The sequence below is a fragment of the Molossus molossus genome, unplaced genomic scaffold (assembly GCF_014108415.1).
Source record: "Molossus molossus isolate mMolMol1 unplaced genomic scaffold, mMolMol1.p scaffold_m16_p_1, whole genome shotgun sequence".
Taxonomy (NCBI): Eukaryota; Metazoa; Chordata; class Mammalia; order Chiroptera; family Molossidae; genus Molossus; species Molossus molossus.
Genome location: NW_023425344.1, coordinates 39,125,060 through 39,148,383, shown reverse-complemented (window position 1 = coordinate 39,148,383; position 23,324 = coordinate 39,125,060). Strand labels below are relative to the sequence as shown.

The window sequence follows — 23,324 nt, the reverse complement described above, 5'->3', positions numbered from 1 at the left end:
TATCAAAATACTACTTATCAGGAGATGACTGGATGGAAGGGTAAAGCGGAGGAAATGTTTTAAGATAGGAATTTAAGCTTTTTAAGGATCATTTGCTTTTATTCTAAAACTTCTGTATATATATTTATTAGATCAATTGTAGAGATCATCTTGTGAAACATTCTAAGCTCAAATTAGACGAAGATATGTAAAGCAAAGAAAGAAATTATAGAATGGCTCTGACTGTTTATGTTTAGTCGCTAGAGCATCGGCCCAAGGACCAAAGGGTCGTGGGTTTGATTCCCATCAAGGACACGTACCTCTGCTGTGGTTCGATCCCCAGCCTTGGTTGGGGTCATGTGGGAAGCAACCAATCGGTGTGTCTCTCTCTCTGCCTCCATCTCTCTCCCTCCCTCCCACTCTATCTGAAAATCAACGGAAAAGTAACCTTAGGTGAGGATTAAAAAACAAAGAAACAAATTATAGAATGAAAGAACATAACCTAGAAATATTTTAAAAACAAAAAACAATGTGTTGACTGTCACTGCCAAACTTCAAGGCAAAAGCCCAAGTATAAGCTACTAACTTGTCACACTAGTGATATGTGTATCTTCCCTGCCTTGGCTACCTGAAGCTCAAGGGAATATAAAACAATAAGGCTGGACATTCAAGTGGAAAGCGAGGATCATGCTAGAGCTACTAGCTGGCCAATCTGAACAATACCTTCTGGTAGCCTTAAGGTGTCACTATATACTAAGTCATCAGTTCTAAACTAATACTTCATATACTTTATTTTTTAGTAGCCAATAAAGAGTATGGAATTACTAGTGCCCATTGACTATAATTTCGTGCTCATAAAGAGTCCACATTATTTATCAGCAATAAGTAAAAATCTTCAGGTAAACTTTTAAATACCTTTAAATAATACCCACTAGACTATAAACATAATGAGGGTAGATCTTTGCTCATTGCTGCATTCTCAGAACACAGCAGTGCTTATTATTATATAATAGGTAATTAATAAATATTTACTGACTCTTCCAGCCAGCTATGAATTCAGTCTTGTATTCAAGATGTCCTTTGGAATCAACAAGATTTCTTAGTTTAGTGGAAAAACAGAATGAAAAAAATTATTTTGACATACCATTTTAATGATTTGATATTAAAATAAATATGAGGCAGTAATTACGTAAATGTGTATGTTAGTGAACTAAAATAATATATGTGTGTTATCCTAGCTGTATAAAGAAAAAGTTGGTTAAAAATAAATACTAAATTTCCTCTGCCTGACATTTCATTAAGTACAGTTGCAGAATACAAAAGAGAAAAAAGCCACTAAAATATCAATCTTGAGGAGAAACTCTGTGCCTCTGAGGATGTCAAATAAACCTATAATCAAAAAAGGCAATGACCTACATAAAGACCTTATCACAAAGAAGAGATTCTTTACTGGCATTTTAACCTTATCTTGAATTATTTGAACTAAGTAGATGTTTAAGATTTGAGTCCAGAGTGGTTCAAAAAGAGAGTATTCCCCTGAATCTCTATGACTAACTATATGACTATGACTATATGACTAACTCTATGACTATACTGACTACCATGTTCTTTTGTAAAGTACATTCAATGTGACTTTCTATTCTTATTAGCATCTATAAACCAGCCTTTTCAGAACAAGAACACATTTAAATATTTATTATTACTTATTTTGACTCATTAAAAAGTTTTTTGTTTTTTAATTTCAGGGTTTTATTTTAATTATAATTACTACTAAAACTGATTTAAACATAATTTGAATCATTTGAAAAGATATCTTTTAAACATTTGATAGTCTATCTCATTTAGAACCTAAGTCATCTGTATTTAACTTAAAATTTATTTTTAAATGCTGAATAACAAGTTAGATCTTCAAAGACGGACCAACTGTTTCTCTGAATTCTGATTCTTTAGTTTTTTTTTTTCTGTTATAGCTGATATCAAAATTAACAAAATTATATATTTTATGGCACCATGAACCTCCACAAATACTCCCCTATTTCTTATTATTACATAGATTCATGGAAGAGATGTAATTTTAAGTTTTAAAACTATAAAAGTGCCTTCTATACTTATGTTAATAGAAAAATATTTTCAACTAGATAATTTAAGAACTCTTCACGGGGTAAAAAATGAAAAAATTTAGGTTTCGGGTTAATTCATTGATATCATTAAGATACTATTGTATGCCCGGCTGGTGTGGCTCAGTGGTTGAGTATTGACCCATGCAACAAGAGGTCACTAGTTTAATTCCTGGTCGGGGCACATGCCCAGGTTGTGGGCCCAATCCCCAGTGGGGAACATACAGGAGACGGCCAGTAGATGTTCTCTTTCATCGATGTTTCTGTCTCTCTCTCCCTCTCCCTCCCTCTCTCTGTAACATCAATAAAGAGAAAAAGAAAAAAAAAAAGATACTCTTGTACTTGGCCCTGGCTGGGTGGCTCAGTTGGTTGGAGCTTCATCCCCTACACCAAAAGGTTGTGGGTTTGATTTCTGGTCAAGGCACATATCTGGGCTTCAGGTTCAATCCCCAGTTGGGGTGCTTATTATGGGAGGTAACTGATAAAGGTTACTCTCTCACATCAATGTTTTCTTCCTCTGTCTCTCTCCCTCCCTTCTTCTCTCTCTATAATCAATTAAAACATATCCTCGATTGAGGATTAAAAAGAAAAAGATACTATTGCACTTGATTTAAGTTATATTTTTATTATGTTATTTATTTCAATGTGAATCTTAGGCTTCTATAATCTATTATGATATTGGAATTAATGGCCCCCTCAGGAGATAATTTTAGAAAGATTTCCCTTTTACCTCCAGATTTCATATACTGTAGAAGAGTACTCTCAAAATAAAATGGTTCACTAACAGGTGGTGACAAATATACTAAATGAAAACATTAAACATGTAACTGCATTAATAATATGTTTACTAAAAAAAAAAAAAAGCATAACATATTCACAGTGAAACATTAACAAGGATATAAACACACTGCTGTTTAAAACAATTAACCTTTAGGATGAGTTAGCATTTCTGTTTCCAAAAGCCTATTGTCCCAAGATTCTCATCAGTATCTTTACCTAAGTGTAACATATTTGTACACAGATTCAAACCACTGCAAAAGTCTGGACTACTATAATCAATATATTAGTATTGTATTAAAAACAAGCAAACCATCCAGTGAATTACAAAATAATTACCCACTAAAGACAGTCTTCTCTGTCCTAAAGAAAAGAATGGAAAGATGAGCTATCAATTTCAATCCTGTTTCCTAATTACTGAAGTTGCTTAGGGCATAGGCTCCTTTCAACAAGCAAATGCTAAGCTCATTTTTCTAAAGGGAGCTATGCAGACACACTGAGGAGTACATATTGTAGCCACTTAAGGCCAGGTTTTGATTTCATAGGCACAGAACTCCATCCAAAAGGAACTCCAGAGATGGGTACATGCAAGAGCAGAATATGGCCTTGGCAAATCACCTTCCTCACAACTTGATACTTTCACTGGTTATCCTTTCAAATCATGTTTTTTGTGTGTGTGTTGTTTTTGTTTTTTTGTCCATTTAACATATTTGAAACAACAAAAAATAACACACTTCAAAATTACATTTGGGAAAAATAAGGTATAATCACATAAGAAATTTTGGTGACATAATTATAGCCCCTTGGCAGGGAATACAACACTTATAAACTTTCTTTTTGATTCAAAAGAGCCAGTGAGAAGTAAGAAGCCGGGAATCACTTTCATTTCCCTGTGGAGAGTAATGACTTAAGAAACAGATCAGTGATTTGCCCACAACTGTTAAATAAACATCTTTTAGGAAGTCAGAAAATGAATTCTCAACATGTGTCTCTTAGTCTAATACTTTCTCTACCAGACTAGACTGCACTTCATTTTCTGGCCAACTGCTTTTTCTATGAATATGTACTTTTAATTATACATAAATATATAATTGCTGTCAGGTTTTCCCATACTGCAGAATTTTAATTAGTAAAAAAACATTTGCAAATATATTTCTTCTATGAAATACCTATAAGCCAAACCAATGTGTCAGACTTACTCTTTCATTAATTCTACTGTATCTTCTTTCTCCTTGCTTAAAAAGTCTTAGAATTAGTTGACATACATAAAATCATTTTAATAGAAGAAAAAACAATGAAACTGAAGCGCCTAAGCTTACCAAACTTCTTGCTTTCTTTAGCTGTGCCAGTCATCTTGATCTTTGCAACTTCAAAGAAATCTTTAATTTCTCTCTCATACAGTCGTGATAAATAATCCATGTAATTCTTAAATAAAAGTAACATGTACTTATTAATAAAACAAATATAACAATTTCCATTTTTTAATCCCCCTAAATCCTTCGTGCTTGTTTTAAATTTTGTGATCTAAAATTTTGATGCATTTCACAGGATGTAAAAAGTAGGCTATTTTGTCTTTTAAAACTGAACATTAACAATTTATAAAAATATAAAGTGAAACATAATCACATTTCCTTTCTTTTTTTTTATCCTCATCCGAGGACACTTTTCCGTTTTTTGTTCAGATAGAGTGGGAGGAAAAGAGAGAGAGAGAAACATCGCCATGAAAGGGGACACATTGAATGGCTGGCTCCCACATGACCCAACCAGGGCTGGGGACAAATGTTGTGCAACCAAGGTACGTGCCCTCAGCGGGAACCGAACCTGGGTCTCTCTGGACTACAGGCCAATGCTCTAACCACTGAGCCAAACCGGCCAGGGCCATAATCACATTTTCATCTTTACATGTTAACGTTCACATTTTAAATATAGTTGTAATTATATTGTATAGGATATTTGAGTCAGAACACTCATGTTTCTCCAGTTTCACACCTTAATGACTGCAAAGTATTATACTTTGTTGATGTACCACTATTTAGTAAACCAGTCACTTAAGTGGTTTCAATGTTTTGCTGATAGACAATGTTAAGCTTTTCACCTCCAATGAATGCTTTCCTTGCAATAATTTCTTAAGGGTGGAATTACAGGGCCAAACGGTATGGGAATCTTTATAACTCTTTCTCCACACTGCCATATCACTTTATTTTATTTCTGAAATATTTTTTCTTATTACTGATTTGAGAGAGAGAGGAAAGGAGAGAAAGAGAGATAGAAACGTTGATGAGCGAGAACATGGATTGGCCGCCTCCTGCATGCCCTCCACTGGGGATCAGGCCCACAACCTGGGCATGTGCCCTGACTGGGAATCAAACCAGCGACCTCTTGGTGCATGAGTCAACACTCAACCACTGAGCCACACTGGCTGGGCTGCCATATTGCTTTAAAAATGATTATACCAATGGACAGTGTCAACAGCAATGAAGGAGTACATTCAGTGTCACTGTACCCTGTCAGCTTGTGTTTTATCCCAAAATAGGTTATTTCCAATAAGAATTTAATGAGTACATTTTAATGTTTTCATAATTAAATAATTTATTTTTTATAAACAAATTTGATTTATTGTAGCTCAAATAAAAACATCTAGTATTTGGCACACACACTCACTTCTTCGTCATATCTGTTTATTATCACATACCCACATACTCTCAGGAAGGATTCTTCAACAGTGGTAGACCATGTAATTTTCCAAGTCCTAAGTTAAATGCCATACACAGAATATGACTAAATTTAAATAAATCCATAGCAGAAAAATTGTAGCTTTATAAAAAATTTATTGTGGAATCAAGTTTCCATTTCCTTTATTATTTCAAATTAATATATCCAGTTTTAGAACAAGTTTACCTTGCTTTTTAAACATCAGGCGCACCTTTCAAAAGGTATATTATGTAAATACTTGTATACTGATTTATATAGTTTAGCACTGCTTTTCTTAGATATTTTATAGATATATTCTTATAAAATAATATTTGGATGAAACATAATATAGATTCTGCTTTTTTCAATTTATAGGCCATATTACTCTCTATAAGCAAAGTTAGTTAAATGATCTTTGCATAACCTTAAAAGCAAATATAAGCCCTGGTTGGTTTGGCTCAGGAGTAGAGCGTTGGCCCGCCGACCAAAGAGTCAAGGGTTCAATTTTGGTCAAGGGCACGTACCTTGGTTGCGGTTCATCCCTGGCCCTGGTTGGGTCATGCGCGAGGCAACCAGTCGATGTGTCTCACATCGATGTTCTTTCCCTCCCTCCCACTCTGTCTGATGATAAATAGAAAAATATCCTCGGGAGAGAATTAAAAAGATAATAAAATAAATTAAAATATACCCTAAAATTAATTTCTAATTCATTGGGCAGTCTTTCTTTTTTAATGTCTCATGTTTCAAGTTTAAATTCTCATAAACATATTGATCACTGCAAATTAGTAAATGACTGACAAATGAGAAAGAAGCTTTGCATTATTTGTAAAATCTTCATTAGTGGTTTTCTACTGAAATCAGTCAATATAAGAGACTACATTCCAATACCTAAATTGTTTAAAGTGCACATTACTGTCCAAACAATTTAAATGGTTTCAAATAGCTATCTTGTTATGTAGAAAACAATGACTTCAGCAGACTACTGTAAATCATTGTCTTTTTCAATGGGACTCAAATGACTGGACACCTTTTTTCCAGGTAAATCAACAGAACTCACTGGTGGGCAAGGCCATAGACAGTGTGACTATCAGGTCATTCATTTACCAAATTCTGAAGATTTTTCTCACTGTGAGTATGTATTCCTCCTTTTGGCACCTTATATGCAGCACCTTACTTAAAATTTAACTATCATGAGTTTAAATCTTATCTCAGGCAGTCTTTTCAATTTTATTTTGTGCTGACTGTAGTCTTATGGAGACCTCCAGGGTTTACTTTTTCTTTAAACAAAAAGGCAAATTCCACAAATGTAGACCAGTGGTTGAAGGGAGATGTCTGAGTAATCTTTAAGATTGATTATCAACCTCAGGAATTTATTAGGGGAGGAAACCTCATTTCCTACCCAAGCATAGATGGACCATCTCTATTAATTGCCTTACATGCAAAACCAAAGCCACAGAGAGCAATCATAGTTTTGGGAAGGAAGAAATCTGGGCAGTTGAGCTCATTACATGAGCAAGGCACCCCTATTTTCCACAGGCTCTAATTATGTATACCCCAAATCAGGGCTTTTCTTAGATTCAGCCAAAGTAGAGCTAGGGCAGTACCTAGTGATCCTTATCGCTAAAGAATGTGAAATAGGCTTGTCCTGTTCCCACCAAAAAGTGTGAGCTCTGCACACCAAATCAAGTGCAAATAGTATCTGGATTTATTTATTTTTCTTAGTAAAGAAACACTGGTTTGTCTCTTTTCTTCTTTCTTTTTTCTTTCACTCCTTCCCTCCTTCTTCCTTTTTAATAAAATTCCTGTTTTTGACCAACTTCAACAACCAAATTAGATGATGAGGTAAAATAGTCTGTCAAAAGTTCAAACCACAAGCTCAAGTAACATTGTTGGGAAATAAGTCCATTTCATTTAAAAAAGCTCATTAATATTGTCAATCCAAAATATACTGTGAGCAGAGAAACATTCTATAAATCATCACTAGGTTGACTATAGTCTTGTTTCTTCACTTTAAATTACATTCATGAATACTGCATTATATACAAAGATAGGGCAATAATACTCACTGAGAACACAATTAGGCAAAAAGCTTATTGATTACTTATTTGAATATTCACTATGGGACAAAGCACTTGTTGGCACAAAACTCTTAAGGAGATATAATAATGTTTAATTATTCAAAATATTAATCCTCCTAAAACTTCAAAAGGCAAAGAATTCCAGTAATGTAAATATTTTTCCTTAAGATATCTCCAAATCAGAACTCTGTTGAATGAAAACAAAACAAAAAATATATAACACAACAGTAGAGTTGTATAATACTTAAAAGACCTATTCTGAGGAACAATAATAATCTTAACTAAAATGGCTAGTCAGATAATGTATGCAAACATTTCAGGAAATATATATATATGTGTGTGTGTGTATTTTTAAAAGCATTTAAAAATTTTTATTAAAAATATTTTTATTCAGGCTTATGTCCAAATTTCTTATGACCAGTTTAGAAGATGGAGCCAGATTTTACTTTATATGGGCAAAGACGCTTTGAAGAGAAAATATATCAAGATTGATATATAATAATGTTCTAATGCTAACTATGTTGATATCAACACATTGATAGGAATGTACAATCTGCCTTTTTCTTACCATCACACTTCTCATACATTTCTACCTAACCCTTGCCTTCTTATGAAACATGAACCAATGATACTAAATAGGAACTGCAATAATTATTTCAGTAAGTATAAAGATAAAATGGGCCCTGGCCGGTTTGGCTCAGCGGTTAGAGCGTCAGCCTGCGGTCCAGAGAGACCCGGGTTTGGTTCCCACTAAGGGCATGTACCTCGGTTGCAGTTTGTTCCCGGCCCTGGTTGGGTCGTGTGGGTGGCAGCCACTCGATGTGTTCCTTTCACGTCAATGTTTCTCTCTCTCTCTCTCTCTCTCTCTCTTCCTTTCTCTCCCTCCTGCTTTATCTGAACAAAAAATGAAAAAATGTCCTTGGGTGAAGATAAAAAAAAAAAAAAAAAGATAAAATGGGTTCATGTAAAAACATTAATTTCCTGAGAGAATAATCTTCACTTATGAAATATTCTGAAAGAAAGCCAACTAGGCAAAAACTAGGAAAAAATTTTGCTAGCAAAAAAAAAAAAAAGAGTATTTTGCTATCTAAACTTTGTTAGAAAATTTTTCTTCATAAGCAGATGGGTGGAAGGGAAGAGCCTTTACATTAACAATTCCGATATTGTTGGAATTTGTCTCACTCTACAGAGACAAAACATCACTCTTTCTAATTCAAGAACATCTTTTAAGGCCATACTGTCCACTTAATTAAATTATTACTAGTTGTTAAAATAGTTTATACATTACTGGATGTTTTGTTTTTAAACCCCAAATCTGTAAAAAATTACAGATAAAATATTCTAAATGTTTCTCAGAGTATTTCAGAACTTTAACTGAACGGTTCTTATATGTAATATAGAAATAAAAAAATTGTTCCCACCTTAGGGCACTTTCACTGTGACTGGAAAGCTTTCCCCAGTGACTCCCTCTGCTTGCCCCTGCTTATTTATAAATCTGCTCAAATGTCACCTCCTCCTGATGCCTTCTCTGACTATCAATTTGAAACTGTAACCTTCCCCTAGTCCTGGCATTCCCTGCTTCATTTTTTTCCAGAGCACTCAGCAGCACCTTTTAACATGTTTTTAATTGACATTTCTGCCAGTCTTTCTCCACCAGAGTATGCACTCTCAGATGGCAAGTGTTTGCCTGCTTCCTGCAGTGCTGCATCTCTAGACGTACAAGTGTTAGTTTAGTACATAACAAGCGCTCAATTCATTTGCTGAATGAGTACATGAGTGAACGACCCTTGCCTCCCCCGGTGGCAGACACTCAGTCAGCGATATGTGCCACTGCTCTTCCACTCTCCAAGCCTAGCAATTTGGCATCATCCTGTCCCTCCTGTCTCTGGAGTCTCTCTTTTGGTTTCTATTCTCTCTCTATTCCTACCACCATCTTCCTGGTTCAAGATTTCATTTCGTTTGAATTATCACATTAGGTTCTTAGTTCCTTCATCTGGTTTTTTCTCATGTGTGTGAGGAATGCTGTTAGGTCTCTCGGCTCATCTTTTCAACATAATTTCCCATTGCTCCAGAATGAAATTTCTGCTTCAAACAGGCTTGTGTCCTCACTGTCCTAGGAAAAGGGCATTTCCCCCAGCTTTGTCTGAACATCTTGTTCCTCACCCCTGGAATGCCCTTCCTCTTATTTCTGGCTATCTAACCCCACTCATTATTTAAAACTCAATTCAAGTCCAATATCTTATAAAGATTTTCCCCATAGTTTCAGGTCATGGATTTCCCTTCTCTAAATTCTCATGTTTAAACTCATTTCCAGTTTTGAATTTTTTTGCTGATTGTTTTTAGTGTAATCGTCTTTCGCAGTCAGACTAACACCTGTTTAGAAGTAGACACCTGTTTGTTAGGCCACATATGCCTGGCATAGTGAAATGCTTGCCTAATAAAGAGGTACTCTGCACTTGTTTAATAGAACAGATTATAAATTCTTAAAGGGTGAACACCTCACACATATCTTCATACTCTCTAGTTTCTATATTGCACACAGAAACTCAGGAAATAATTATAGCATTGAACTAAACTAAATAATGCCTCAGACTACATATAGTATGGCCTGATACTATCTTATACTGAAATTTAAAATGTAACTCTTCTTTTTCCAATAAAATAAATGTTCTCCCTTGTTAATGAGCACTCAGAAACTGAATTATTTTCTGCTTTGCTAAGAATATATTAGAGTATTTCAAATGTCACTTGGGGAACTGAATACATAACCTCTTGATTCTAAAATATTATGCTCTATACTCGGTGATGTCAAATTGATATCAATTCCATACCTTTGTTAATCCCTCATATTTTCCGTAATCTGTACTCTTGAGCCACTCCATCAGCTTGGCATATCGAAGCAAGTCTCTATGAAATGGATGATGATTGGGTAAAGTCAGTTCAACAGAGTGTTGAGCAAGAGTTGAGCTCTGATCATGACCCTAGAGTGAGTAAATAAGTAAATACATATCATTGACAGTATAAAGAAAGACTGTTGTAACTGATTCTAAGCAATGACCAAATGTGGCCAAGCAAAGCCAACAGAACATAGAAAAATAAAAACTGAGCACTTACTTGTCTTCTTTTTATCATTCTGTGTATACCAACTGAACACCACCACCATAAAATAATCGTAAACACGCAAGAATGGCACTTTGATAAATCAACTACTCATTTCATCTTCTAGAGTTGAAAATGAATGTTTTAATCAAACTTGTCTCTCCCATACTATGTCATTTTACAATTCATTAAGCAAATAAACATTATGATACAAACTGTATTAAGAAACACACCAAATAGGCAAGTCATTTAAAACAAATTATCTACATACCTGGTATTTCCATTAGAGTCTACAATATTTAAAACAACAGATAAAAACATATGGAATATAGACTTTTAGAACTAAGATTACAGATGACCAAATCCTGGGCTTTCCAAGATAACCACTAACGATGATATAACTTTACTTTTTCTATTAATTTGTTAAATAAATAACTATACTATTTTATTTTTAAACTTTAATAAGACTTTTATATAAGTAAATTAATAAGTTATCAAACAGCCTTAGACAAATGATGTATCTTGACTTTTGTTTTAGAAAATATAGACCTCGTAGATCATCTAATCCAGGAGTGAGGAACCTTTCTTTTGCCAAAGGCTATCTGGATATTTATAACATCATTCATGGGCCATACAGAATTATCAACTTAAAAATTAGCCTGCTAAATTAGCTGGTACTGACTTTTTTTTTTTTTTTAATCCTCACCCGAGGACATTTTTTTCCATTTTTTGTTCAGATAGAGTGGGAGGGAGAAAGAGGAAGAGAGGGAAAGAGAAACATCGACATAAAAGGGACACATCGAGTAGCTGCCACCAGCATGACCAACAAGGGCCGGGGACAAACCGCAACTGAGGTATGTGCCCTTAGCGGGAACCGAACCCGGGTCTCTCTGGACTGCAGTCGGGCACTCTAACCGCTGAGCCAATCCGGCCAGGGCGACTTTGAGGGACTTATACGGCCTGCAGGCTGGATGTTCACCATCCCCAATCTAATAATACAATAACTTCACTTTCTAGAAAAACACACTGAAACTCAGCAGCAGTAAGTCATTTGCTCAGGTCACACAGAAGGCAAGCGAGAATTGGAATCAGTCTTGTGACTTGCACATCTATTGTCTTTTAAAAACAGATTAAACAAAATCATTTTAACTAGACTCAAATGACAACTGCCTACCAGTTACTGGTATCTAAAAAATAAACAATAAAACATCTTCCCAGCTTTCTTTTGAAACATTCTAGCTCTCCTCTGCTACTTGGTCAGTATTTGTCAGGGAACTCAGAGACAGTGTCTAAGAGATGGGGAGTTGGAAGATAAAAGTAGATTCCCCTTGAAAACATAAGTTCCCAAGAATAAGGGCAAAAAAGGACAGATTTATTTGAAGTCATTCTGTCTCAATCTGATCTGCCTAGCTAGTCACACATCATTTGTTAGCATTTTGTGAAAACTATATTAAAATGATAGACTGTTGGAATTTGGGGGTTGGCTAACTCATTTCTTGGTAAAGTTACTTAAAGCTAACCAAGGTATACTATACCAGGTGACATACATTAGCTTAAAAACACTTTGAATTTAAATTCTTTTGCCCTGGCAGTTTGGCCCAAGGACCGAAAAGTTTCAGGTTCAATTCCAAGACAAGGGTATGTACTTGGGTTGCAGGTTTGATCCCCGGCCCTGGTTGGGGTCGTACAGGAGGCAACCAACTGATGTTTCTCTTTCATATCGATGTTTGTCTCTCTCTCCCTCCTTCCCTTCCCCACTAAAAAAATCAATGGAAAAATATCCTTGGGTAAGAAAAAAAAAAGAATTTAAATTCTTTTACTTTAAGAGATTTCTTTCTTCTAATTTATATGCTTTATTATATACACAAAAGAAGAATGTAGTGATTATGAATTTTTAAAAACAATTTCTTTTAAAGAGTGTTCAGAAAGCAAAATTCCTCATCTAGGGAAATAAAGAATTCTCTAGTCATTGAAAAGTAACTTTACAGTAAGAAAGTTGGAAGTGTTAGACACATATTTTTTTTATATGTTTTTGTTGATTTTCTAGAGAGAGAGGAAGAGAGAGATAAAAAGAAACATTGATGTGAGAGAGAAACATCAACTGGTTGCCTCCTGCGTGCCCACTACTGGGCATGGAAGCCCAAAACCTGGGCATGTGCCCTGACTGGGAATCGAACCAGGACCTCTAGGTCCATGGGACGATGCTCACTCCACTGAACCACACTAGCTGGGCTAGACACAGCTTTTTCAACATAATTTCTCACTGCTCCAGAATATGTTTAAAGTGACAATTCCTCTTATTTGCTATGGAAACATTATGTGCTTGATTACAGGGCCCTGCTCTATCCCCTGCTGGAGTGGTTATTCAGCATACAGTATATGTACTGTATGATTTTTCTAAAATCTGAATAATCCTAAAAACACAACTGACACCAGAGGTTTGAATAAGGGAGCACAGACCTATGTGAATGTTCTTTTCTGGATGGCTGAGTGACTATAAAACAATTATATCCTACAAAGAATCATCCAGCACTAAGAGCTACAATGTTGAAAAATGGAAATATTCTATGTATTTGGAATGCCTGGGTACCTACATCTTTTCTGTGAAGTAAAGACGAATCATAATAAATATGAATAAAATTAAAAATATTAAATAAAACATGCAGATATTAGCAGTGGACTATACCAATTCTCTAACTATAGTTGCCAAAGGTCAATACAAACATTATGTTTCAGAAATGTTTGTCATGGCCACATGAGAGGGATGACTGGGATTCCATTAACTCACAAGTATTAGATACTAAACATAGGTAGGTATTATAGTTTTAGGAGACATTTCTCCAAATTGTGTGTCTTAATTAGTTACACTGATGAAAGAGGGAAAATATTTGAAACCTGTTGTAGCTTATAAATGTTTTCCAAATAGTCTTCCTTTATTAATAACAATATCAGATCTCTTTGTATTAGCCAAAACAGTTCTCCTCAGTTTATCTCAGTGATTCAAGACTCAAAATTACTGTTTATGTTCTTCCACAACTGTTTACTCAGATCATTACATATTAAGTTACATTATTTAATTTAGTGTCAGGAAAGCTCTTCAATTAAAAACCTTCTCTTCTCCTGAAAATGGAAAAATTAGTTATTAACATTTGTAGAGGATTTTACAGTTTAGCAAGCCCTTTCATATATATTACTATTCAAAGCTTTCTTTTACAGCCTTTTAAGATCACCTGAAAAATTCACTTCTAATATGAAGAATATCTTTACTGTCAAACCATTACTATTCAGATAGAATAAATATTATTAGTATTAATGAAAAGGTTTACTTTTAGAGAAAACGATTCCAAATAACTTTAGAAAACAGGAAAGTTAAATATTTAAATGGTTTAATTAATCAATAATATTAATAACGATCACATCTAGAACTCTAATGAACAAAGAATCTTATCCTTTACATAGTTTTAAAATTAAGATATTGCTTAAAGTTTCTTATTATAAATAAAAATAGTAACAATAACAATATATTGAATGCCTACTACCATGTTAAGTACTTTATATATAAAAATTACAAACTTCACAGTAATCTTGCAGAGTACTTTTCTACTCATTTAAGAAAATAGCAAACTCTATTAACATAATTTAAAAATAATATATCAAGGTTTTGTCGAAATTACTCTAAGACCAATCAATACATTTTTCTAAAAACTTAGTGAATTATAAATTTTCATTAGTGTATATATTACTAGTATTTATAATACAATTAGTTAATATTGAACACTTTGCTATAACAAAGCACTGTTCTAAATGTTGACCATATAACATTAATCCTCATTACTACCCTTTGAGGTAGATATTTGTATTATGCCCATTATTCAGGTAAGGCAACTAAGGTGACATAAAGAGGTTAGTGAACCTGCCTAAGGTCACCCAGTAAGGAGGTCATGGAGCAGAGTCAGGATTTCGAATCCAGGATGTTTGGCTCCAGTGTCTACACTCAAACACTTTGCTATACTGACTGTCTAACAAAAATGATATATGCATGTGAAACGTTAAATAAATTTTTAAGATTTGAGAACTCTTTCTTTCTATTTTATATTGTTTATTTTTATTTTCTTAAAGAAAAAAGAAAATCTGAGTGAAGCTCCAACAAACATGGAAACTGATATTAAATAATCGTAATTTTTTCTAAGCTTTTAACCACAGATCATCAACCTATGTGAAACGTCCTTAACGAAACAATTTTTGTGACATGAACTGAATACCGGTGGTCTGTTACCCAGGTTTTATTTTACTATATGATGTTTCTATAAATACATGTTGAAAAAAAATTTCCAAATTTAAGCATATAGCAAAAAACATTTCAACTTCAGTTTTTTCCTGATTGTCCTTTTTAGTTCAGTGTATAATCAGTCTCATCATGTGGCTAAAGGCAAAGAACAGAATTATGAGGTCTCTGTAGAATCACAGGGGGGAAAAGGGAGGGCAGAGAGCAGTTATCCTTTCAAGACAACATTTTCAAAAAACAACCAAAATAATTTAAAAGGACATATTCTTTATGCATATATTTCCTCAATTTTATTAGCTTTAATTTCCTGATTTCAATATCAGAATCCTAGTTAGTGTAACTGGCCTGATTCTTTCTAGATAAATGAATCCCTAATAAACATAAAAGCTATAGGTGAGTCTACAATTTCAATGGAAACTGAGGTGTAGGAAGATCTAAGAGCCAAAAGAATCTAGCCAACTGCTTAAAATATTACTTTCATAGTATGTTACAGTAAGAAGTAAATATTAAATAAAAATGCATTTTAAGTTTCATTCAAAATGGCTATATAGAAGTACTTATATGAAAGCTGCATCACAGATAGCATGCTCTGGATCAATGATTCCCAAATGTGAAGATGTTTTTACTGGCCTACACCAATAAGAAAGACAATAGAGGTAAATGTATTAATTTTAAAAGTTTGAAATTATGTTCTTCCTTTTCTTTTAGTGCCAAAATGTTATTTTAAAAATAAAAAGATAGTGAAAGTAGATGGCACTATTTCTTTTCTTTTAATGTTTTTACTTGGTAACTTGCCCTGGCCAGTGTGACTCAGTTAGTTGGGCATCATCCTGAGCACTGAAAGGTTGCTGGCTCCATTCCTGGTCAGAGCTCATGCCTGTGTTATGGGCTCGATCCACAGTAGGGGGCCATGCAGGAGGCAGCTGATGTTTCCCTCACACTGACGTTTCTCTTCCCCTCTCTCTCCCTCTCCGTCTTCTCTCTCTAAAATTCAATTTAAAAATCTTAAAAAATAATAATAACTGGTGACTTAGACAGTCTCCAAATTTTACTTCTTTTAATTACTGATGTGTGAATTTTAGAGACTGGGAATCAATGCTCTTCAATTACTATTTTATTTTGATCAGTAGGTTATTTACTTTGGATTCTTCTGTAGTTATATACGTTATAATATCTATACATTGTATGAACCTCATTGCACAGACTCTGTTCAAGCCTTATCTGTGATGCTACATCTAACTACTCAGATCCTCAGTAAACTCACTTTTAATTAAACATACATATGCATACTAGGTATACGTAGTTATATAATTAGCAAATTAACATACATGTTGCTATAGAGCTTTAAGTATATTAACTTCCTTACAAGCATCTTGAGGAAGGGAGCTACTTCTTATTCTTTACATAAGAATGACAGTAAGCACATAATAGGCACACAATGAAAATCTGACAAAGAAATGTACCATAATAAGATAATCAAAATTTCCAGGCTAGTTTGTCCCATTTCCCGACTCTTGCTATTTGACCTGATGCACTGAATTCAACACACAGAAAATCTCTTTCCTGTACTTGGGACATCCTCTTCCACCTTCTTCAGCATATTCCAGGGTATTGCAACATTGTGACATTTTAACATGCATCATTCACATATAACAATACATATTAGATTTTCAGAACTGCGAAGCGTTCATTTTAAACAAGCCATTAGTTTATAAGGCTAAGAAGCAAAATCACAAATATTTGAATGTTACAACAAACAAGGGTGCAGAAAGTACTGTTTACAGACTGGTATTTTCAATACCATCGACAAATGTGGATAACATCACTGTCAACAGTGTCATTTTTAAAAACTAAAGAGCTGTGTAGATATAGATATTATTGAAATCATTCTGTAAGAAAAGTGTGAGTTAGTATTTCCTTCTAGATTTACTTTTTTCTTGACAGTTTTTTAGTCAAGTGAAATGATAAGAGTCTTTCCTGATTTCCCCTATCGCATGCTTATAGTTAGGTCATCTTCTGTTAGGCTCCTATATAGGACTATTGTAACATTTACCCTTCCTGAGTATCTATTTCCCTTCCCTAGACTGTGAGCTACTTGAGGGCAGAATCAGCTGCTCATCTATCCCAAATAAGTGTCTGGTGTGAATCTCAATCCACTGGCACATGATTTCTAAATAAATGAAGGAGTGAGTGAGTAGAAGAATGACAGGAAGAATGGCAAGCAGAATGAGATTAAGTGCCTTTTTGGCCAAAATAAACTTTCGCTATGGGACATTAAAGGTTACAGATATGGTTACCAGGTAGCTTAAATCAGTAAGTTATAATTTATAAAGATTCTGCTGTTGTTAAGTTTAGCAAACTTTATAGGAAAAAAAAAAAAAGAATCAGAAATGCTTGAGCCAAATTTGATGTACTCACAGGCACCGAAAGAAAGTAGGACCTGTTATAGAGTTGAAGGAGGGCCTGAGTAAACTAATCAGAAATAAAATATAGTAAATACAATTGAAAGCAAAATAAGAATCCAATGTTTCAGACAGCATTTCTTGACACACAAAATTTCCTACAATTCCCCCTCCCCCAATAACCCTATTAAAAGAGATGAAGAACATAAGGAACCTAATTTACTATACCAGATATTAAAATGCCTTCTGTTCAAATCCCGCTAAGGGATGCTTAATACTATTAACATTAATATTATTACCACCACCTTAATTATAACATCCTTTTCCATACAAAAATGTAGACAAATGCTTTATGTAAGATTAAATCAACTGGGATTTATTTCTCTTTTTTTTTCTCTTGTGTGTAAGTACACAGAACTAATGAAACACTTCATACATTGAATCAAGTCCTGGTTCTCATCTCAAAATACTGAAAAATAAAACAGGTCAAACAGTAAACAAGTAATAAGTTTGGACTTATTTTTATAAATAAGACTATCTTAATGGTATATGTAGTAAGAAAGCATAGTTATTTATATGATTTCTAGAATCAGAGAAGTTTAGGTGATAGGAACCAATTGTCTACCTACGGAAGTAGTTGAGGCCCAAAATACATGTATGAGCAAAAACGTACATAATTAACGATCTTAAAATCAAATAAATGTGTGAAGAATATGCTGTAATCACAATGAAATACATTAAAAATTTTTTGTGGGAACTTAATTTTAAGGTAATATATAAACAAGCTATAGGAATATGCCTGTATTAATAATAAGATAAAATTACCTGTTGAACAAAAACATTGTTGAGGTGACTGGCCAGTCTCCGGGCAAAATGCTCTCTTAAATCACTGAAACGTTGCTGCTGCTGTTTGACTGCCAGGAGCATGTCATGGCCTGAAATCAGAATATTTCTTGACTGCTTTAATGAGTAAAAATATTTCTCCCATGTTTTATGAATATATTTATAACAGTATCCATATTTCAGTTTTGAAGAACCCAAAGTTTTACTAGTTTGTTTGTTTTATAAAAGAAAGGTAAGGGAAAAGTCATATAGCACAGTATTTCTCAAAGAGTGGTCCTTCCTCAGCATCATCTGGAAAATGTTATAAATATGGATTCTAAGGCCTCAGACATACTGAATCTGGGGGTAGGACCTGGCAAACTGTATTTTAACCAGCCTTCTAGGTGATCTTGATGCAAAGTCAAGTTTTGGAATCACTGGCCTAGCAAACCTTATGCTCTCTGGTCTAATTAAAGCATCTACTTTGTGCTAGGTTCTATGGATTGTACTGAAGAAAAATCATGGTGGTAACTTGAGTCACTGATGATCAACCAGAAAGAACTGAAATGAAAATGTTCTTAGTGTCAATAGAAATATGTTTGAAGCCTGGCCGGTGTGGATCAGTGGTTGAGCATCGACCCATGCACCAAGAGATCGCCAGTTCGATTCCCATTCAGGGCACATGCCCAGGTAGTGGGCCAAATCCCCAGTGGGGGGCATGCAAGAGGTGGCTAATAAATGTTCTCTCTCATCAATGTTTCTCTCTCTCTCTCCCCCTTCTCCCTTCCTCTCTCTCTAAAATCAATAAAGAATAAAATTTCAAAAAAAAGAGAAATGCTTGGAAATAAGTGACATTTGTTTTAATAGCTCAGTGGTTTTCTCAGTGGTTAGAGCTTCAGCCCATGGATTAATGTCTCCGGTTTGATTCCGGTCAAGGGCATGTATCTCAGTTTTGGTTTGGTCACGTCGATGTTTCTCTCTCTTTCTCTATCTCCCTCCTTCCCTTCCTCTCTACCCGAAGATAAATGGAAAACTATCCTCAGGTGAGAATTAAAATAATAATAATAATAATGATAATAATAATAATAATGATAATAATAATAATGTAACCCTAAACCACTTGCCCCATGTATTTCTTGTCAAGAACTTTATGCTAAGTTATACTTATCTCAGTTTCTTGGTCACATTTTATCATCTCTAGTGAATGTACCTGGTCGAAGAGCTACATTCATGCACTGCAGAAGGGCATCAGCGGCATTGGTGCAGGCCTCAATGCCTCTAGAAGAAGATAGGTCTCCTTCCTGAAGGGCCTTTATATGACCTTTGGCCAAGTCCATGTGGTTCTGGAATATATGTAAATATAACATTTGCACATGTAATTTTGGGAAATTCACAGGTAAGTGGCTATTCAATCTTATCACTAGGTCTTTGTGACTATTTTAAATCTTGCTCTCATAAGGAAACTAGAAAATGTTTACAAATGGGTTTCACATATTATCATTAGGTTTTTTTTGTTTTTTTGTTTTTTGCTGTTAGCCATTTATAACCACACTTACCACAAGGAACTCTATCTCAGACAGGAGTTTTACATTATTAGTGTTACTAAGATGAATTAGGTGGTTGCTTTCAGAAATCTGATCCATTTGTTCTTTTACACTTTGGAGCATTTCCTCATAACTGCTGAGTTTAAATTCAATCTGATCCACCTCCTTTAGAGCCTCATCCAAAAGCTTCATCAGGATGTTCACTTGCTTTTCAGAGGCCATGATCGACTGAATGTTAGCCTGCAGTTAAAAACAAAAGTAACACTACATATTACTTAAATGTGTAAAAGAAGCTGAAAGATGAAATACTGTCAAATCTCTTTGACAGCAGAGTAACAAAGATTGACATGTACATCTACACATCTACTTTGGTTTATCACTTTATGTTTATGTTCCACTTTTTACACAGTATTTCAAGAAGGTACACTTGACTCTGTATCAGGTTAGGGACCAGACCTTAGTATTTTATATTTCCACAGACTGCACAAGTACGGTTCTGCCCCACTATGTGTCATCAGTAATGGTATATTCTTATTTCTGTAAATTGAGGGGCATTAGACTATGTCATCTCCAACATTTCTTCCAATTCTACCAGCTATAGGAATTTTCTGTATTTCTTAACAGTTATGTAAAACCCCAAATAAAAGCATAATCACCTATGTAACACCTTAGTTAAGAGTTTAGCAACAATATACCAGTCAGTCTTTGAAGGTTACTTGGAACTGATTTGTAACTGTAGTACAACTTGTACTAATGGGATGTGGAAGAGCATATGGCCATAAGATAGCTCCTTCTTTCCTTTTTCTTTCATTTGCAAGTACATTTTTTTCTAGGCAAAGCAATAACAAACCACCACTGTTTCCTAAATGTTTCTGAAGACAGATTCTCAGTTCCCTGAAATATGGAAGTTGCCATACCCAAAATTAAACTACAAAGTAATATGATGACTTGGAACATATATACAATATTAGTTAGAAAATATAAACCATTAAGAAGGCAGGTAACATGTTATGAGAAAAAAACTGGGACAATATATTAAAAGAATGATCAGCTTACAGCTGATGCAATAATTTCACACGTGTTATTTTATATAGTATTCATAATAACTCAACTGTAAATGCAGCCAATAATAAAGTCAGAAGGGCTCAAAACTATTGATATCTCTTAAATAAAAGAGTTGGGCTTGAATTTGTCCAGGACAATTTCCACTTTAATATCCTGAAGTCTCCTCTAGGCTTTACTTCCAATTAGTTTTGTAAATTTGGAAGCTTGGACTATTCATGTAATCTCTGGGCCTGAGTTCAACTTCATAACTTCTGTACCTTTTATGTACAAAATACCAAAATTCTTTACCTCTTATAATACTCCTGTTCTCTAAAGATTGTTCTTTAATGCTTATTTGTCTAAACAAAAAACCCCAACTGTGCATGTTAAGATTTTTTTCACATCAGCGCTGGTCCTTTTAGCTCTTTACTTTCTAAAGATGTGCATTTAGATACAGACTTAGAAACTGTGATACAAATTAAAGGATCTATTCCAAAACATTTCAGCAGACCAGTCAAACATCTTGACTTTCCTGTTTTCACCACACTTATTCTGCTCTCTTTAGGTAAACAATTCGCTTTAATTTCAGCCCAATTTCTCTCTAATTTGTACCTTTTTTTTTCAAACCATAAAAATGTTATTCTATTGCACTGAACTATTCTGAGGTATTTCAGAGGCTGGGGGGGATCAACTCCCAAGTTGGTTCCTGGTTGGCTACTTTTTATTTCCATCATTTCGTATCAAGAACCTCTCAAAATCCAGAACCTTAGCCAACTGTCTTCATCGGCCTGACTAATAGGAATGGTTCAGCCATTTTATCAAGAACATGAAAGGATGGTAGCTGGTAATGCACTTATAGAGAAAGAGCAATAATCACACTATGAGGCAGTAAAATATGATTATCACCAGTCTTCTCAATCCACTACACATCACTAATCATAGATTACAAGATAGTCTTACCCCATCTAGCACCTGCAGCTCTCTGGACAACCTTTCTGCAAAGGCCTCAGCATTAGAAATTGCATATTCACAGCCTTCCATCATTATTTCAATATCCTGCTCTTCTCTCGCATTTAACTCTTGATATTCATCTACTGCTTCTTCATCACCTCCTGTCACACTCTGGTTTTCTCCACTTGGAACAGATTCTTAATGAGGGTAAAAATTCAAAATAAAATAGTAAAAAAGTAGGAAGGACAGTAACATGGTACTTATAGGTAAGGTCAATTATAAGCACAGGTTACATTTAGTGGCTGAAAAATAGGCAAGAATGACTCAAAATATATGAAAACAACCTCTTATTTTTATAAAAAATGGCATTTGTTAATATGTTTATTATAGTAAAAAACATGCAGTCTAATTCATTGTCTTGTGTTAAAATAGGCTTTAGTCACAATTTCCCAAAACACGGTTAAACTAAAAAATATAAAAAATTGAAACAAAACACATGAAGTAAGCCTAACCTTTTTTTCCTACCTGAGGTGACTGCTGCTCTAACAAAACAACAATTATACATTTAGTACACATGAAAACAATTTGCTTTCCCTTTTTACCCCAGGTAACATTTCTCTTCTGCTATTTTTTTCTTTTAATCTTTGTAATGTTTTGTTTTTTTTCAGTAACTTTTAATTGAAATGAAAAAAATCCATATATAATTGACAATTTATTTGGGGCACTGAAAATGTTACCAAAATTTTCTATTTATTTGCTTAAAAAAATTGTACATGCATTGATAAAATTTCTAAAGATTAGCTGTAGAAGCTTTCTCAACAACTCTACAGTAAAAAGAGCAACAGCAACATGTCTGTTTGAAATTACAGAAATTTACATGCGTCTTCATGCTTCATAACAAGACACCAAGAGGTCAAATCTGAGATGCTTTTTAGATAAATGTTTCAGTTCAATATCTTGAATACGTTTAGCATGTGAGATTTTATATAAAGCTTGAGTTTAAAAGAGGTAAAAAAAATTTTTTTAAGTAATTTTTACCACCTAAATAAAATTACTGATTTTCATAAACTTAATGGGACACGATTTAAAAGACAAATTCTGGATGCTCTAAATATTATTTTTATGAAAATGAATATTCATATTCAGTATGACAGGACATGTTAATTTATTTTCCTAGAATAAAAAAAACCCCAGCTATTTCAAAGTAACAAAGGATCTACTCTTAAGAACTGGTAATTAGACAGATTAAGGTAACATCCTGGGCCCTGGATGTTTGGTTCAGTGTTAGACCGATGGCCTGAGGACCAAAAAATTGTGGATTCAATTCCGATTCCAGTCAAGGGCACGCACATACCTTGGTTGCGGTTTGATCCCTGGCCCTGGATGGGGTCCTGCAGGAGGCAATCAATCAGTGTCTCTCTCACATGGATGTTTCTCTCTCTTTCTCCCCCTCTCTCTCTCCCTCCCTCCCACTCTATCTGAAAATCAATGGAAAAATATCCTCAGATGAGGATTAAGAAATAAATAAAAATAAA

The 23,324-nt window shown here is 34.3% G+C and overlaps 1 protein-coding gene across 8 annotated transcripts in view; it reads right to left on the bottom strand.

Moving 5' to 3' along the window:
• The window catches only part of EXOC1 (exocyst complex component 1), a 56,146-nt gene that overhangs the window by 17,216 nt on the left and 15,606 nt on the right, over positions 1 to 23,324 (bottom strand). For 4 of the 8 annotated variants that reach the window (XM_036265222.1, XM_036265204.1, XM_036265194.1 and 1 more), the window contains 7 exons: positions 21,799 to 21,986; positions 19,807 to 20,034; positions 19,461 to 19,593; positions 18,254 to 18,363; positions 17,445 to 17,498; positions 10,474 to 10,623; positions 4,193 to 4,298 (listed from right to left, as the gene is read on the bottom strand). In XM_036265222.1, coding sequence (XP_036121115.1) covers positions 4,193 to 4,298; positions 10,474 to 10,623; positions 17,445 to 17,498; positions 18,254 to 18,363; positions 19,461 to 19,593; positions 19,807 to 20,034; positions 21,799 to 21,986 — 969 coding nt within the window. The remainder of the gene's footprint in view (positions 1 to 4,192; positions 4,299 to 10,473; positions 10,624 to 17,444; positions 17,499 to 18,253; positions 18,364 to 19,460; positions 19,594 to 19,806; positions 20,035 to 21,798; positions 21,987 to 23,324) is intronic. The other 4 variants (XM_036265258.1, XM_036265242.1, XM_036265232.1 and 1 more) reach the window with 1 other exon arrangement.